The sequence below is a fragment of the Trachypithecus francoisi genome, unplaced genomic scaffold (assembly GCF_009764315.1).
Source record: "Trachypithecus francoisi isolate TF-2019V2 unplaced genomic scaffold, Tfra_2.0 Contig01474, whole genome shotgun sequence".
Taxonomy (NCBI): domain Eukaryota; kingdom Metazoa; phylum Chordata; class Mammalia; order Primates; family Cercopithecidae; genus Trachypithecus; species Trachypithecus francoisi.
The window spans coordinates 9464539-9483803 of NW_022681435.1; the positions used below are offsets into that span (position 1 = coordinate 9464539).

Here is a 19265-nt window from a genome sequence, read left to right on the forward strand (position 1 = left end):
GAAGTTATTGCTTCATAACATTGTACAATGAATGAATGAATAATTCATTCTTTGAGCTATGTATCTCCCCTCCAAAAAACCTGCTCTTTTTAATATATAGCCAATAAAATGGTTTTTGTGGCAAATAAAAAGAGGGGAAAACATTATGGATTATTTTTGAAATTATGGAGCAAATGCTTTTTCCTACAAACAGGTGTATTCTTTGTCACTAAATATTTTTTTTTTTAAATCATTTATTTGGAGGGGCACCGTGGCTCATGCCTGTAATCCTAGCACTTTGGGAGGCTGAGGTGGGCAGATCAAGAGGTCAGGAGATGAAGACCACCCTGGCCAACATGGTGAAACTCCGTCTCTACTAAAAATACAAAAATTAACCGGGCGTGGTGGTGGGTGCCTGTAGTCCCAGCTACTCGGGAGGCTGAGGCAGGAGAATCACTTTAACCTGGGAGGTGGAGGTTGCAGTGAGCTGAGATCGTGCCACTGCACTCCAACCTGGGCGACAGAGTGAGACTCCATCTCAAAAGAAAAAAAAAAATCATTTATTTTACAAATATAAAGTGTTTGGGATGAATCAGATGCACTGGTTGTCAGTATATACAAAGAGAACTGGAGGAAAGGTAGCTGGTATTTAAGGAAATGTCAAACTGACTTCAAATTTATGGGCTGAATTCATCCTTAGTTGAATTACTGTCAGGTAGGGTTATTTCTCACTCATTCATTCTCTGCCCACTGTGTGCCAGATACCCCAGATACCCACTATGTGACAGATACAATTCTAAGTTCTTGGACTACATCAGTGAATAAAATAGACCAAAAAAACCTGCTTAGATTTTAGCTGAAGGAGGCCATCAACAGTAAACATAATAAGTGAATTGCATAGTATATCATATCATATAGAAAACTTTAAAATCTGGCTTTATATCTGCTTCTTATAGGTTCAAATTTCATCAGGAAGAAGGGAGATCAAAAATACTTGAGAGTTGACTATTCATGGGCCCACATAAAAAGCTTTTCACGAGGCAAGAGACTGCAGATTGTAACAGGATAATAACACCTGTAAAATAACTTTGTTTTTTTGATATTGTTGCTGTCTGAGTTATTAGTATGAGTAGAACCTTTTTTCTTATAAGTCTGATGCTTCTAAGTCCACATATTAACATAATTGACATGACAACTTTGTTCTTTCCAGGCATTTCCTTCAGGATGTATGTATTTTTTTTTTTTTTTTAACAGTGTAACAATTAGTGTAGGTATCTGACTTACAGAAATGCAAAGCTAAACTGTAGTTGGCTTGAGATCCATAGTTAGGTCTTATTCTGGGTCTTGCCCTGGGTCTGACAAACTCAACAAATGCTTATTCAGTCAATCACAGACTCCAATCAAAATGTCTAGTTAAAACAGGGAAGCAGAGTAGAAACCTGTTGAATGCAGAAGACATTCTTGAGGCCACTCTGTCCTAAAATTAATCAGCAGGCATGTTCTCCAGAAACTAATTTGAAATTGTGTAATTTAAAAAACATGAACTACTTGTATAACTCCATCTTCTCCCACTTTTCTGTTTTCTAGTGTCTTTTTAGATAGAATTCTAAAGAACTTAAAATTATGGCTGCCGTGGAAAAGAATATTACTGGGAAACGGGTCTTCTTAGTCAAATAGAATCACACTTTTAATACTCTTACCATTGAATGGGAACCACTTTTTTTTTCCTACTGTTCTGCCTAAATCAACAGTGTGTTTTGTCAATGATGTTATACCTGAGACTTGTGAGTCCTTGCCTTACCTGGGTTCAGTGAGAGAGTGAGAACATTTGGGTACAGGGTCTGACCTCCGGAGATATTTCAACAAGTGAAAACTTTTGACAGAGAATGTTCTGTTTAATCTTTTGTTAACATACCTGTCCAATATACCTTGTGTCATCCCAGCTCTGGACCTCCATTCTCAGGCTTAAATGGTCTCCCGATGTCCAATGACGTTGCCTCCGTGATCCTTCCCCAGTCATAGCCAGACTGAAAAGGTTACACTCATCTCTGAACTCCTTTTGTCCATTGCACCTCTCTTATGTCCCTCATTACATGCCTCCAGATACTTTCTTTTGTTTCTTATCCTACTGTACCCTTTGGGGAAAGGGAACATGTCTTATAGCCCCCGTCAAATGGTGCCTCTACCTTTCACACAGTTAGAATCCCCCAAAGGCATTTCATTTGGACTTCCTTGGGTGCTGTTGAATTCCTGTCATTGGAAATGTTTCTGCCCAGGCTAAGCAAGCACTGAACAGGAGTGTTTTAGAGGGAATTAAAACATCAAAAAGGAGAATAGAGAAGCGCTACCATTTAAGTGCAAGTCCCTTGAAATCTGTAGACCACAGTAGCAAGCACGAAGCAGGTGTTCAATAAATGTGGTGAATTCAATGTCAATAACATGCTCCAGCCTTTTGCCCACTATTCCCCAGGCCTGCCTAACCAATGGGCAAAGTGGTACTAATTGCCATCATTAGGAAGCACATGCTATGTGCCAGAAACTATGTAAGAATTGTCTCTTCATCCATCTCTGTCTATATCACATTTTATAGATCTTATTGACAAATGACTATATATAGACAAATTTTACAGATGAGGAATCCGAAGCTAAAGAGATTAAGCAATTTGCTCAGGATTTCTCAAGCAATGAGTGGTTAGATTTAGTTTGCAAATTTATGACTCTGCTCCCAAATTCTCATTTTCCCTCCTCCAGCTGGATAATAGAATTTTTAAGAAGCATCTTTCCACACCTCCTCACCCATGACCTTCCCTCCACTTGCTCCACTGATGCCTAAAATTCTGTTTTTGGAGTTCACTTAGTTTATGACTTTGATCCCGGTTAACATTAAAATACCCAGGACATGGGGGAGGGGAAGCTGTTGATCAATCTTAGTTTAGTAAGTTTAGTATAGCGAGTTGCTCTTATTCATTAATCAACAAGCACTTACTGACTGCAGACTGTACATCAAGTCTGTACCCAGCGTTGGTGTTATAAAAATGAACGAAGCTTGGCCCTTACCTTTAAAATTGTTGTAGTCACATATAGGATAATGTAAGAGATTATTATGAAACAATGTAGTAAACGCACAACAGGGAATTCTAGATAAGCACAGCAGAAAAGCAACCAGATCAGTTTCAGGTCCTTTCCTGAGACTGATTCGGCTGGAAGGGAGTAGGTCCCACCAAATGAAGGAGCTGTGGGAAGACAGGAGGACAAAAGCAGGCTTTGCAAAGAGATTTCAGAGCAGAGCTGCATACTCCTTTTTCATTTGTTTCTTTTGCTCTGTCACCCAGGCTGAAGTACAGTGGTTAGCTTATGGCTCACTGCAGCTTTGCCCTCCCAGGCTCAAGCGATCCTCCCATCTCAGCTTCCCAGGTAACTGGGACCACAGGCATGCGCCGCCACACTAGGCTACTGTTTTGCATTTTTTGTAGAGATGGGATCTCACCATGTTGCCCAGGTTGGTCTCAAACTCCTGGGCTCAAGCGATCTGCTCACCTCAACCTCCCAGAATGCTGGGATTACAGGTGTGAACCACCGCACCAGGCCTGAGTAATCCTAATCACAGGATTTTAAAAAGAAACTTCCTGCGCCACCCATTAACCATATCTCCTATCACTTTGGTAGTAAATATTCTGCTGATAGTACCTAATTTGTAAGTAGGCACTGTGTTTATACATATATCCATTCCTTCTTTTTTTAATTGCCTTTTGGTTTAATGGGCAGCTACCTCTTTTGGCATCTAGCAGAATGAGCTGCTGCAGTTAACACGAAAAGAATGGAGATCAGAGTACTTTTTGTGCCACTGACGTGTTTGAGAAATTTATAGTATTACTATCATCACATATTCCTTTTATTTCATTTAATATTTCACCTTCCGGTGCTGCGTGGGCTGAGAGGATTGCTGTACGCATGTCTGTACGTATGCATATAGCTCACAGCCCCTTCCTGCCCCAACATGTTGGAGGCCTTTGGAAGCAGACAACAGCAACTTCAGCCTGAATCATTTCTTTCAATTGTGGACAAGCTGCCAAAAGGCTTGAGTAAGAGCGGAGTCCTGCTGAGGTGGGGTGGGGCGTGGCGCTGGCCTGGCACAGTGGGCGTGGCGGTGCTGCCCAGGTGAGCCACCACTGCTTCTGCCCAGACACGGTCGCCTCCACATCTAGGTGTTTGTGCTCCTCGCTTGCCTGTTACTTTTCCACGCATTTTCCAGGATAACTGTGACTCCAGGTAAGCAAGGTGGGGTAGCAGGGCTGGTGACTTCCTTTTTTAGGAAAATTCATAAAAATCATTATTTGAACTGATTTGAGACGGTGAACAAAATGGACATAAAGGGGCTGTGTTCAAAGATGGGCTGTCGGATTGAGTACTGTCGCCTCTCATCCCCCATACTGGCAATATTTTCAGCTCCCAATCCTTTGGGCACCATATAGGGAGTAAAATCACTTAACCATACAAGGTAAGAATATGAAGAAGTCACATGGCTCAGAGGTTTTGGTGGTAGAGGGGTGCAACGGTGATTCACGGAGGAGAAAACACTTCTGAGGACATTTTCAGGCCTACCTTGGAACTCAGAATGGATTTTGCAATGCTAGTTTCAGAAAGGGTATGGCACCCGCAAACTGGGAAAGTTTAGAAGTATTGGTATGTCTGGTTGGCTCTTCTCCCTGGCTGACATTGTAAGGCTGAGATTTAGGCACCTGGACTGCCCTTCTTTTTGGCATTTTTAAGCATCAGATCACTGTTTATCTACTTGCAACTATATTCGTCTAAGTGGAAATTATTCTGCCTCCAGTTTTCTGGATTTCAGCATAGCTTGGACTAATAAATTGGGCTTAAATTGGGCTGCTTGTAGTTTTTTACTCATATGCTGTATGCTTTTTTTTATGGCTTCATTTAAGCATATCATACGAAAAACCAACATGCCAGGCTATTCCAGAGACTCATAATCAGATCCTCAGAGCTGGGGGCTCTTAGACATGTTTCAGCCCAGCCCCCTCATTCTGTAGATGAGGAGTGGAGCTCACAGGGGTGACATGGTGCCCAAAGTCACACCGCCTGTAAGTGGCACTGCTGAGATCGAATCAGGCTTTCAGGCTTGCAGCTTGGGATGTTTCCACAACACCATGGGTTCTGTTACCATCTTTTTCACCCACTACATCTCCTGAGAGGTTTTCAATAATGGGTTCCAAACCTCAGTCCCCGCCAGTTAGTATAAGTGTTTGATGAGTTCCTTCATGGGTGGAGATGAAGCCTGTCTGAGGAAAGGAGTCTCCAAAGGAAATGAGTCAGCGGGTTTATATCTTTGCTTCCTAACGCCTTGAATTGTGCCACTTCAATCCCTCTAGGTTGCGGACTGACTTTGGGGCTATGCAGTCTCAGCAATTTGGGGCATTCTGGTGTGGCTGAGTCTGGCTGTAAGTTTACTGCTTGCAACAGTGGGCTGGGTCAGTGGTCAAGGTCAGGTTTCTAAAGAGACAGGAGCAGCTATGTTGCTTCAGAGCAAAGCAGACGCCCCCCTGCCATGGGAAATTAAAGCAATTAATCTCATCACTAATAGCTGTATTGTACTTTCTTGCCCACAAAGCACTTTTCATATACATTGATTCACTTAATCACTTCGTTTAGTCCTCTCACATTGCAGAAACTACAAAATATCCTGTTTTCTTAATCCCGCACATCCTTTGCTCCTCAAAGACTTAGAATGTAGACAACGGAGGTTGTGTATTTTTGGCATTCCATTACTGATATTATAATAGGCAAGGTTTCTCATGGCATTCTCTAGGGACTAGTTATACTAAATACTTGAGAGATGTTTTTCACCATGTCTCTCCATCTTTAAAATGAGGCAGGCTAGGCTAAGTAATATCTACCATACTCTCACACAGCAAAAAGGTAGTTTTTTTTTTCTCTTTTTTTTGAGACGGAGTCTTGCTCTGTCACCCAGGCTGGAGTGCAGTGGCACGATCTCGGCTCACTGCAACCACAACCTCCCATTTTCAAGTGATTTTTCTGCCTCAGCCTCCCAAGTAGCTGGGATGACAGGCATGTGCCACCACGCCACTCCCGGCTAATTTCTGTATTTTTAGTAGACACAGGGTTTCACCATGTTGGCCAGGCTGGTCTTGAACTCCTGACCTCAAGTGATCCGCCCACCTTGGCCTCCCAAAGTGAACCACTGTGAACCACTGTGCCTAGCCAAAAGTTAGTTTTTAAGGGATGAAAAATCTATGTTCATAGCTCTGTTTAAATATGCACACCCGGCCGGGCGCGGTGGCTCAAGCCTGTAATCCCAGCACTTTGGGAGGCCGAGACGGGCGGATCACGAGGTCAGGAGTTTGAGACCATCCTGGCTAACACGGTGAAACCCCGTCTCTACTAAAAATACAAAAACGAGCCGGGCGAGGTGGCGGGCGCCTGTAGTCCCAGCTACTCGGGAGGCTGAGGCAGGAGAATGGCGTGAACCCGGGAGGCGGAGCTTGCAGTGAGCTGAGATCCGGCCACTGCACTCCAGCCCGGGCGACAGAGCAAGACTCCGTCTCAAAAAAAAAAAAAAAAAAAAAAAATGCACACCTGTGATGTGTGGTTGAAGAGTGTGGTTGATGGTCTACAAGTAAAATGAACATATATTGTTCCAATCAGGATATGTTTGAGAGTAAATTGGGCACTTTTATTAATGTCAAGACAACAAACATAAACCAAGATTGTCCCAGGCAAAATGGGATACATAGCAAACCTATCCACAGGACATTTTTTTTTGCACCCAAATGGTCTAAAGACAAAAAAATTTGAGGGCCATTGGCTCAGATACATAAAAATCTTAGGAAATCTTTATACAAAGACCAGTGACAAGCTGTAAGTCTAGAGAAGTGAGCACAGCCCCTACCCCCAGCCCAGTACATGTGTCTCTATTCATTGGGGCCACTTGTAGTCTCTGAATTGGGTCAGTTCTCCCTGTCCTGCATTTTTGCAAGGCTAACTTCTACTTATCCTGTAGGACTCAACTTTAGTGTGACTTACTCCATTGTCACTGTCTCTCAGAAGGTGTCACTGAGGCTTCTAGTATGGGGGAGTCTGTCACTGCTGGGGATCCCATAGTGACTTGTGTACTCATCAAAACACAACATTCATCATGCCACTAACTGACAACTCCTTGGAGGCAGGGGCCATGTCGTGTTCACCTTTGTTTTCTTAATGCCTACCCTGACACACATTAGGTACTCAGTTAATACTTATTAGGTGAAAGCAACATCATACCAAGGGTTTACAACGTAAGTGCCAGAAAGGGAACAAGGGCTTCTTCAAGTAGAAAAATCATAGGGAAGAAGTTTTGTGACGACTAAACAAACCATGCAGGATATGTTGGTATCTTCAAGAGAGACTTCAGGACATGTGAGATTTTTGGAACTCAAGAGACTTCTGAGAGAACAAAGGCCAGCAAAGATGCAATTACCAAGAAAGCACGTGGTAAGGTGTGGCGGGGAAGTGCCAGGCTGGGAGCTAGAAGCAATGAATTCTAGGTCTGGTTTTGCCACTCTCACTCCCTGCGTGGGTGGCCTGGGAGACTCACTTCATCTTTGTCTGCCTCACTTTTCTCATCTGTAAAACGAAGAGGTGTGGCCAGCCTAGATCCTCTCCAAGATCTTGTTCCACTTTCAAGGTTTATAATTTAGCACAGATTGTGAAAGCAAGCTACTTGGAAATAAGTTCTTAAAACTGCATTTGTATTACTACTTAAACTTCCATCTCACTGTTCTATGGTTAAAATAAAGTTCCTTTTTAAACTTTTAAGTGCCTGAAAATGTAGCGTTTTCTACATTGCAACTATAAATGAAGTTCTCCTTGTTAAAATGGTTACAGGGTTTTCACAGAAATGGAAGAAGACCCTTGTAACAAGGCAGTAAAATGGAACAAAATTTGTAGCAATTTTAGCACTTTCAACAGAAGTCATTAGGCACATAAATTTACCATACAGGAATTGCTAATCTCTACTCTGGTACTTACAATTTTTATAGCATTCGATCATGCAAAATGGTCTGTGTAGAAGTTTGTATTTTTTCCAGGGCATGTATTGCTAACATTGCTGAGGTTTGTTTAAATGCTTTGATTGTCTTGCAACACAGTCATGTGGCAATTGTGGCCAAAGTCATCTTTTGAGCTACCTCAGACCAGATCAACTTTATAGAGTTTTTAGGTCACTTGGGACTAATCACAGAACCACTGATCAGATTTACCAGGAAATATTTGATTGATTACTGAGTGAGTGATTTTTTGCCACTACAACCATTTCCATGTACAGACCTTTCCTGTTTCCTTTGGCCAGCATCAAACAACGCTGTTGCGGCTGGGACCACAGATACTAAGGGCTGTGTGACCTTCCCAGAAATGAAGGATAATTTTCTAAAAAAGGAACCAGTCAGCATAGGAACAGGAAGGCAGATCTCTTTGTGTTCATGCACTGATGAAAGCAACATCATACCAAGAGTTTACAACATAAGTGGCAGAAAGGGAACAATGGCTTCTTCAAGTAGGAAAATCATAGGGAAGAAGTTTTGTGTCGATTAAACAAGCCATGCAGATATGTTGTTATCTTCAATGCACCAAGGATTAGCACGCAAAGGAAGGGACTCACTCAAGGGGAAGGTCTGCTGGGGGTGAGACAGCCCCGGAGATGTTAGGATGTCAGGTGTGCATCGATTCACATCTCCAGCAGGGACCTGGATTGCAACAGAGCCTTAACTGTATTGTGTAATTAACCACACTAAAAGCCACAATGATCTTGTATCCACAATCATTTAGGCTAAATATATCTCAGAATGTTATGATGAGTGAATAATGTTTTAGTTGAACAAAATGGTAAAATGAACATCTCCTCACCCTTTGATCCACTTCTAAGATCCATTTGTAGGTGTTTGCAGCCAAACTCCCTCAGCAGATTAATTTAAGATCTTAAACACCATTTTTCTATACAAAGGAAATCACTAGAATATAGTTTGTTATTGACTATGCAAAATTATTCTAGCTTCTCTTGGAGGATAATAAATACATGCTGGGAGGAACTACTTGTGTTTGTTAAAGCAGTTTGTGTGTTTTCATATTATTATCAGTGTGATTAGCTCTCAACTTGTGGAAGTGTTAAGAAGCTTGCAGGGATATGGGTTTAGGCTTCTCTATTTGCTGAAGAAATAACTCATTACTTATTGTACATGTTGAGTTTATTAATATTAATTTTGCTGCGGAAGGAAGTCAGGTTTCCTATTCTGAAAGTCTGTCCACCGATTTCCCAAACCTTTTGTGAAGTTTGTTTATATTTTCCCAGTGGTGGGCACACTGGGTGAAACACTCCACAGGCTTTCATTTTTGCCTCAGTATACTCTGCTGACCTCAGTATACACCTCATGCCAGTCACCTCTCCCTGGGGTGTGATGTCACCTGTTGGCCCTCGCCCCTGCCCTGAGGGGAGAAGGAGTAAGGTTGTGGGCTTTAAAGAAAAGTGAGAGGCCCACCTGACTTCAGGGAGCCTCATGGTATATTTGCAATGGGAACACTGGCCTGAGTGCATGACTATATTTATCAGGGACATACGGAGAAGGAGGAAGCCCGTGGAAATGACCAGTGAGCATGAACAGAGTCAACAAAATAGATTTTTTTTTTAATAATGAACTCGCTTTTTCAGACTCCGAGATATAATTGATTTTAGCCCATTCTACACACAAGCCATATATCCCATAAAAAGGAGAATTCTGAAGACATGTTTAAAGACCAGGAGTCCTCTCCTCCATCTTATTCTCACGTCTTTGCATTCTGAATTTGTGTCCAGGTATAAGGTGCAAACTGCAATCCTATTCCTCATGCCTTTGACTCTTAACACATGTTTGGGAACTGGCCAAAGGGAGTCCTCTATCTTAAGCAGTGGAGCTTCCTTTCTGATGCCAGGGTTCAGGTCCTACCTGAAGACCTTCAATGTCACATTCGGCCCCTGCGTCTGTGTGCATGTGCCTGAGGCTTTGGGGGAACACTTCGAGTTTAATCCCTGTACTGCTCACCCAGGGGTAGTAATATCGATTGATTTCCCTTAGAAACATGCTCAGTGTACTCTATACTTCACCTCAGTATACTCTTCTGACCTCAGTATACACCCAATGCCAGTCACCTTTCCCTGAGGTGTGATGTCACCTGTCGGCCCTTGCCCTTGCCCTGAGGGGAGAAGGAGTAAGGTTGTGGACTTTAAAGAAAAGTGAAAGGCCCACCTGACTTCAGGGGGTCTCATGGTATAGTTTGCAATAGGAACACTGGGCTGAGTGCACAGCTTAGGCAGAGCCTCAGGAGTCCATGTAGTTCAACTCTGCTCCCAGAAAGGGAAGCCCTGACTGCCTGAATTTACCTAATTCTCTTTGGAGTCTATCAGTAACTACTAGACTAAATAGGTAGGTAGACCTTTATTAGAACAGTGAAGCTTTTTAAATCTGAGGACCCCGTTACACTCTTAAAAATTATTGAGGACCCCAAATAACTGTTTCTTTAAAAATATGTAGATTATATCTACTATTATTTACCAAACTAGAAATTAAAACCACACATTTTGAAATGTTCATTTACTAATTTATTAAAATAATATAACCATTAAATGCTAATATGAATAATATATATATACATTTTATATATACTATTTATTTTTATCTAAATTTTTAAAATTTCAATTGCTTTAGGGGTACAAGTGGTTTTTGGTTACACTGACGGATTGTACAGTGGTGAAGTCTAGGATTTTAATGTATCCATCACCCAAGTAGTGTACATTGCACCCAACAATATATATTTTTAATACTTTAAGTTCTAGGGTACATGTGCACAACATGCAGGTTTGTTACATATGTATACATGTGCCATGTTGGTGTGCTGCACCCATTAAATCGTCATTTACATTAGGTATATCTCCTAATGCTATCCCTCCCCGCCCCCTCCCCACAATAGGACCCGGTGTGTGATGATCCCCTTTCTGTGTCCAGGTGATCTCATTGTTCAATTCCCACCTATGAGTAAGAACATGCGGTATTTGGTTTTCTGTTCTTGCGATAGTTTGCTGAGAATGATGGTTTCCAGCTGCATCCACGTCCAGTGAAAAAATATGAGAAGAGTGATATATGAGAAGAGTGATATGGTTTTTCATTTTTGCAAATCTCCTTAATATTTGGCTTAATAGAAGGGATGTCATATAGCCTCTGGAAAACTCCACTGTCTATTAGAGATTGAGAATGATAATGTCTTAGTATTATTATGAGAATAGTTTTAATCTCATGGACCTGCTGAAAGGGTGTTAGGGACTGCCAGGAGTCAAGACACAACACTTTGGAAATTGCCGTGTTAGAATTAAAGAGCTCTGAGATGTGACAAGATGCCTAGTTGCTGCTATATCCACTGTACCAGGCTACATATTTTGAAGTTGTTCTCTCTTTTCTTTAACTCCTATATTACTGATTATACCACTCACATGTCTTGGGCAGCTCTGTATTCTAGTTATTGGTCTACATATCTGCCCAAAGAGACTGTGAGCTTAGAGGAGGAGGAGGTCCACTGATCCTTGTAACACTCTGGGTAGTGTCTTACACACAGATGCGTATTATGAACACAAACAATAACTGCTGCTGTTTAGTAGGTATTGTTATGTGCTGGGGGTCCTGCAAAGGCATTACTTACTCTAAGGGTTTTCTAGCACTTCTATCACAAAGCACCACAAGCCAAGCAGCTTAAAGCAACATAAGTTTTATTCACCCCCAGGCTAGGAGGCCAGTAGTTTGAAATGACGATGTCGGCAGGGTCATTCTGTCTCTGAAGGCTCCAGGGGAGAATGTTCCATGACTTTCTCTTGGTTTCCGGTGTTGCCAGCAGTTCTTAGCATTCTTTGGCTTGTGGAAGCATCCCTCCAATCTCTGCCTCCTTTGCCGTACGGCATGTCCTTCACACAGGTGAAGACATTTGTGTCTTCACATCTGCCCTCTGTGTATTGTTTCTGTGTCTCTTCTCCTATTCCTTTAAGGACACCAGTCATATTGGATGAGTGCTCACCTAACTCCAGTGTGACTTCATCTTAACTAATGATGTATTAGATAAGATATAGGAAATACCCTGTTTCCACATAACGTCACATTCACAGGTAATGGGGATTAGGACTTAACATATCTTTTTTGGGGACACAAGTCAACCCATAACACTTACTAAATATGAAACTGAACGATGCAAAACTGCTGCAATTCGACTGTTTTTGTTTCATAAAAATTTTAACTTTGTAGTTTAACTGAAATCCTAATGGAAAAAATACGTGATAAATAAAACCAACTGATGTTGATTACTGCTGTCAACTTTTCTGACATATGCTGGAGAAGAGGTGTGACCACTGGGCTCCCGACAATGGTCACAGTGGCTAAGCAGGCCCAAGACTGCAGAGTCGAGGCAGAGCTGCCACAGAGGACCTCATATGCCTTCGGACATTTGCCTGGAAGTTTCTTCACAACTGATCTTACTTTTGAATTTACAGAAAGTTCCTTGTTTCTTCTGAGATCATTACTTTGTTTAAATAGAATTCTTTTAGTGTTGGCAGAATGCAGGTGAGAAGACGTTACAGATGCTTTAGAAATTAACTTCTCCCTTGTCCTTGCTTCCAGGCCCACAATGGATGCCCTGCAACTAGCAAATTCGGCTTTTGCTGTTGATCTGTTCAAACAACTATGTGAAAAGGAGCCACTAGGCAATGTCCTCTTCTCTCCCATCTGTCTCTCCACCTCTCTGTCACTTGCTCAAGTGGGTGCTAAAGGTGACACTGCAAATGAAATTGGACAGGTAAGCCCCAAACTTTGTTTCTACTTTAAGTGGGAATACAGTTATTAGAACCCACAGGCAGTGCCTAGGGAAAAAAGGAATGGAGACTTTGTGTTCAGAATTGGTCAAGATTCAGAGTTGTGCCATTCCAGGACTCCCTTAATCTTTTTTTTTTTTTTGAGACAGGGTCCCACTACTGTCACCCAGGCTGGAGTGCAGTGGTGCGATCTCGGCTCACTGCAGCTGCCAGGTTCAAGTGATTGTTGTACCTCAGCCTTCCAAGTAGGTGGGACAACAGGCACCTGCCACAATGCCCAGCTAATTTTTGTATTTTTAGTAGAGATGGGGCTTCACCATGTGGCCAGGCTGGTCTCGAACTCCTGACCTCAGGTGATCCGCCTGCCTTGGCCTCCCAAAGTGCTGGGATTACAGCCTTCTTAATCTGTTTTTAAATGTGAAAGCTCACTTGTAGGTAATGCAACTCACATTTGGGACAGGCACCAGGCTGTGATGGAGAACCTGGAGATCTGCTGGGTAATCACAGTTTTTTTCATTTTGACTTATGATAGTTTGAATTTACAATGGGTTGAGATGTAACCTCATCATAAATCAAGGAGCATCTGTATCATTATAGGGTTTCCTTCTGGCTATGGTTGATTATCTAGCTTTGTAAAGTTCTTAGACCTTCAAATGAGATGATTTTCCTGATTGTTCCATTTTAAGTCCTCATGTACTTTTAGATAATAAGTGAATGTTCTCCTAATTATGTTTCATTATTACTCTTATGTTAATCATTCTAGGTTCAACAGAATTTCTTTCCTATTAGCTCACAAGCATTTAAAAGGGGAACACCTGATTGTATTCATATGTGCCCAGAAAGTATGGCCCATAAGAGTCATTTAGGTCAGGATGAAGAATTTGCCCTTGGGACTTGAAGCAGCCTCACTACTGTGAAGAGATGTATCTTCTTATGGAGCCTCATCTCTGAACTGCACAACTCGACTATCCCTACCCAATCTCCCATTCCTCATTTCTCATCTACCATTAGAGCAAGGCTAGAGAAAGAGAACTTCCTGGTAGTAGGTCTGTTCCTCAATAATTCCTCAAGATCTTCTCTGTACATGCAACTGGTTCCCCAGCAATAGTTACCTGGGCTCTTTAATTTTCTGGCCTCCTCCATCCGTCTTTAGGCATGAGAGTTACGCACTGTCTGGGACCAGCCCATTTGACCCTGCAATGCTGAGGCTATGTAATTCACTGGCGCAATGTGCCGGTTTGGCGGCATTCGTTATCTGGGTTGTGGAATCGGGCCATGACCATTATGAGTTATGGAGTGAAGAGGGTATCATCTTATGCTGACATTACACGTTGTGGTGCTGCAAGGCAGAAAAGATGCTGGACTATTGGTTGGAACAAAAAAAAGAGTTAGGAACAAAATACAATGATTTAAGCCCTCCAAATGACAGTATCCTGGTTTTAAATAGCTTACAATATTATTACAAGAATAATAATTAACAGCTTGAATCCATATAATACTTTAGGTGTTTTATATGTAAGTAATCCTCATAAGAACTGAGGAAAGTGGGTATTCTCAGCCCATTTTACAGAGAGGAAAGGAGGCTCTGAAGAGTTGGAGAAGATTCTCTGAAGAGTTGGTGAAGGCTGGGATTCACAGGCAGGGCCGTCTGACTCTAGCCCACCCAGGGCAGCCCACCATTTGTTGTAGCTGCCCATCAGAAATGACACACCTTTTACCTGGCATTTGCTAAACCACCTAGAGGCGCTAGACAGACTCTGGCTAGAGGCACTTGTCCTGAAATCTGATTCCTGCCTGATGATGGTCTCTCTTGGTATTAATCTCTCTCTTCTGGTCTCTAAATTGGATAGAAATTATAACCCAGCTTCATCTTTCTCCAAGTTTGGAAATCTTTCTGTGTGAGTATTAAGGGCATCACTTTGAAGAAAGGACAAATATTCTTGATAGTTGATTTGGAAGAGTACCTTTATGGTAGTGTTTCTCAGTGGGGACAACTTGTTCTCCCCTTCCCACTCTGGGGACATCTGGCCATGTCTGGAGACATTTTGGGTTGTCACAAATAGGGGAAGGATGCCTCTGGCATCTAGTAGGTCAGAGGTGCTGCTAAGCTTCCTGCAGTACCCAGGACAGCCCCACAAAGACTCATCCAGCCTGAATGTCAATAGCACTGAGGTTGAGGAGTCTTGCTTTAGGGGAACTGGGCAGGAGGATTCTGTATGCCCAAGGACATTGGTCATTATCACGTGTCCACTTCAGTGAAGCACCATTCAGAGGTAATGCTTTTCGGGTAATGGATTTTTCTCTTAACAGGTTCTTCATTTTGAAAATGTCAAAGATGTGCCCTTTGGATTTCAAACAGTAACATCGGATGTCAACAAACTTAGTTCCTTTTACTCACTGAAACTAATCAAGCGGCTCTACGTAGACAAATCTCTGAATCTCTCTACAGTAAGTTGTTTAAAGCAGGTAGCAAGACTTAACTTTTTACAAAGAGTGGTATTTTCATGCTGTTAGACCTATAACTTTTTTTCAGTGAAATTCATTTCTAGGAGGTTCACTTGTGATTTGAGGCTTAAAATAAATAAATCCTAGTGGAGAGGTTAGGAGTATAGTGGGAGTCAATTGCAGTCACATCTTCTAACTCAAAATATAGAGAAGCTTATGGGCTTTCCTTTTCCCTCTCAAATAAATCTTACCCTTCCTTTTAGCTTCCTCTGAGAGAATGGAGAACAGAGTAATTAACTCTCTAATAAATGTAGCTCCATAGACAAGGAGTGTAAGACAGCTCATGATTTAAACTTCTTTCTCCTTAAAGAGCAGGGCATATGGCCTGGAACAATGTTTTAAGCTCTCCACCTCATGTGTTATGCACACAAAGTTCTGATGTTTCTCAAAATCAGTAAGAAAAATAATAACTATGAATTCGCAATTTTCATCAGTCACAAATTAGTTTCGTTGTGCTGGGCTGGTCAGATGGGGATCTCCACAGGCAGTTCTGGTTATTTAAGTTTAGCCATTGCTCTAAGGAATCATACAAACAACACTATGGTACCCAATGTTGTAATATTTTTAAAATCTGTATTTGAAACACACAGACAGTATTCTAGACTACATGGAGGTTCCCTCTGTACTTCAGTAACACAGAGTTGACTTAGTTCCTGTTTGGATGGTCAGAATTTCAAGCTTTCCAAATCTAAAAGCTAGACTACCAGTTTTTAAATATTTTACCATGATTTTGCAACTTTCTGCAGTAGGTATTTTTGTGGTTAAGATCTTTTGAGGACATGGGTTACTAGATATTGTGAGTATATTTTTTGTTGTTTAAAGATACATATAACAACCATTTTTATTCCAACAATCATTGGAAGCATTAAAAAAAAAAAACAAAAACACTGAGATGTGAGTTGAAACCTGAGCATACAAAATTTCTAGAAGCTCCCTAAGTGATCATTAAGGAGACAACCCATTTTTATTGCTGGCAGTGAGGACAATGGAGGCCCTGCTTCATCTGGCTGAGGCTTTCTAATGTTTTCAGGTGATATTGGTTCTCTCAGTCAATGGTGACAGTCAGTCCCAAGGCTGATTTGCAATTAACTGAAGCTAAGTTAATTGACTAAGGCTGAAGCTGCTCTGAAGCAATTCAAGAAGCCCTGTGCTTGGAAGTGAACTGACAAAACATTGAATCAAGTTATATTTAGTTTGGTTGAACTTCCATGCAACATCTGGAATGATCTTAATCAGACTAGGAGTTGTAAAGTTTTGTTTTGTTTTTTTCCCTCTGAGATGGAGTCTTGCTCGCCCAGGCTGGGGTGCAGTGGCATGATCTTGACTCATGACAAAAGATTTTTTAAGACTGCTTTCCATTGCTCCTGCTAGGTGCACAGCATCTGCAAATTTACTAAAGGTCCAAACAAGTGTGGTCTGTGGAGGATCTCTCGCATCAGAACTATCTGGGTGTTAAAAGGGCAAGTTCTCGAGGCCCTTTTAACACCCAGGTAGTTCTGATTGTCATGGTGGGAATGGGGTTTAGGGTTGCACATTTTAAATAAGCATTAGAGTAATAAGTCCTGCTATGTTCTCTACAGCACTGTGTTTCCAACCTTAATTTGCAGATGGCATACCTGGAAGTTTTGTTAAAATGCATTCTGATTCAGTATGTCTAGGGTGGGGTCTGAGATTCTTCACTTCTAACAAGGTCTGAGGTGATGCTGTACACCACCTTGGACCACAGTTTGAGTAGCAAGGGTCTACAGGATATTTATTTAGTTCAGCAAGGACAAGAGTTTTCTGTTCATAATTCTCTTTTCTATACATTTCCTATATTCTAATATATATATGTATCTGTAGACATACATTTTCATGATTCTGAAATTAGAACCCGTAAGAGAACTGGGTATATGTAACATAGTGTTTCTTTTGTTTTCCTCAAAGCTGATATTAAACTGATAGATGCATTTAATAATTGAAATTATCTTATAATTCAAAAAAAGAAACATTCAATACAAAGAATTTCACTGACTTCTACATGAGGTTTCAATTCATATAGTGTTACCAATTTTGAAAGTGTACATATAGCAGTTGATATTTAATAATCCTTTTGTTAGAAGAGAATAACAATGCAATAGCTTGAGTACAGACTCTGATTTTATGAACTGCATGTTTTTCAGGAGTTCATCAGCTCTACGAAGAGACCCTATGCAAAGGAATTGGAAACTGTTGACTTCAAAGATAAATTGGAAGAAACGAAAGGTCAGATCAACAACTCAATTAAGGATCTCACAGATGGCAAGTACCCTTTAATTGTTCTGCTATCAATCACCAAGTAAACAGGGCCTTCCATCTCATAAATGCTTGCTCCAGGCATAAAAAAACATCTGGAGGATTCTCTGGATGTTTTTACTACACAAGCTAAATTCTTTCCCTTCCAGCCATGTAAACAACTTGGATTTCTGGGCATTTCTTGTATCATCTCATCACTTGGTAGAAACCGTTGGTGCTTCAGTGTTAGTCTACTTTGTCTTGCTCTCTGACGAGCTGTCACAGGCCCTAGTGGAATCCTAGCTGTGCCTCTAACAAAGTATGACTTTGGGTCAATCATGAGGCCATTTTTCAGTCTGGAAATAGAAGAATTGGATTATAACTTCATGATCCCCGAGGCCCCTTTCAGCTGACAAATTTTACAAATTTGTTAAGGAAAAAGGGACATAGGCAACATATGTATAAGAAAAACAAACCGGCCGGGCGCGGTGGCTCACGCCTGTAATCCCAGCCCTTTGGGAGGCCAAGGTGGACGGATCACGACGTCAGGAGATCGAGACCATCCTGGCTAACACAGTGAAACCCCCTTCCCTACTAAAAATACGAAAAATTAGCCGGGCGTGGTGGCGGGCGCCTGTAGTCCCAGCTATTCGGGAGGCTGAGGCAGGAGAATGGCGTGAACCCGCGAGGCGGAGCTTGCAGTGAGCCGAGATCGCGCAGGGGCGACAGAGCAAGACTCCGGCTTAAAAAAAAAAGAAAGAAAGAAAAAAAAAAAGAAAACCAAACCAAACCAAACTGTAGCGTCAGCCTTTCCGCGGTGCCGCAGCTCCCGATGCTGGTCGCTCCTCTGATAGCCCCGGGGTCCAAGAAGCTCCTAACCGGTTCTTTCTCTGGCTCAGTGCTTCTTCTAGGTGTCTCCCTCGTCGGACTCCTCGTTCCTCCCTTAAAATTCCCGGTGAGTTGTCTTCCCTGCTGGAAAAGAATTAGGGTTATGATGATTTTGAGGGCAAGTCAGTGACTTTGTCCCCCTTCCCAGTGAATATATTCATAACTGCATCTGGAGAGACCCGTTGGGAAGCCGAATCTAGTCATGAAAGAATGAAGCCTAGGCAGTCGCTGCTGTCTAGGGAGGGGTACACTTCCGGGGTAAGGGAGACCCACTTCCTGTGAGAATGACTAGCGCCCCCAGCTGCTCTCTCTCTGTACTGACTGAGAAAGTTCTAACGGGACAGTAACTGCAGGATGAGAACATGGAAAGAACAGGGTTTCTGGAGTCATTCAGCACCTAGGTTCAAATCCAGACACTGGTACTTCCTAACTGATATTTGGACACAAAGCTTCAATTTACAGAACTGTAAAATGGGGCACATATTACCTGATTTAATTTTTTAAATTGTATTATATTGTAATTTATTTCAATAGGTTTTGGGGAACAGGTGGTTTTTGGTTACATGGATAAGCTCTTTAGTGGTTACTTCTGAGATTTTGGTGTACCCATCACCCAAGCAGTGTACACTGTGTGCAATGTGTAGTCTTCTATCCCTCACCTCCTTCTAGGTGAGCCACCGGGCCAGGCCTTCCTTCCTTTCCTTCCTTTCCTTCCTTTCTTCCTTCTTTTCTTTTCTTTCTTTCTTTTCTT

At 41.9% G+C, this 19265-nt stretch overlaps 1 protein-coding gene across 1 annotated transcript in view; it reads left to right on the forward strand.

Annotated features, from left to right (window-relative positions):
- Window positions 1-3973: 3973 nt before the first annotated feature.
- The window catches only part of SERPINB5 (serpin family B member 5), a 32914-nt gene continuing 17622 nt past the window's right edge, over window positions 3974-19265 (forward strand). Inside the window, exons 1-4 of the mRNA XM_033239284.1 lie at window positions 3974-4248; window positions 12678-12852; window positions 15179-15316; window positions 17536-17653. Of these exons, the coding sequence (XP_033095175.1) occupies window positions 12685-12852; window positions 15179-15316; window positions 17536-17653 (424 nt within the window). The 5' untranslated portion in view covers window positions 3974-4248; window positions 12678-12684. The remainder of the gene's footprint in view (window positions 4249-12677; window positions 12853-15178; window positions 15317-17535; window positions 17654-19265) is intronic.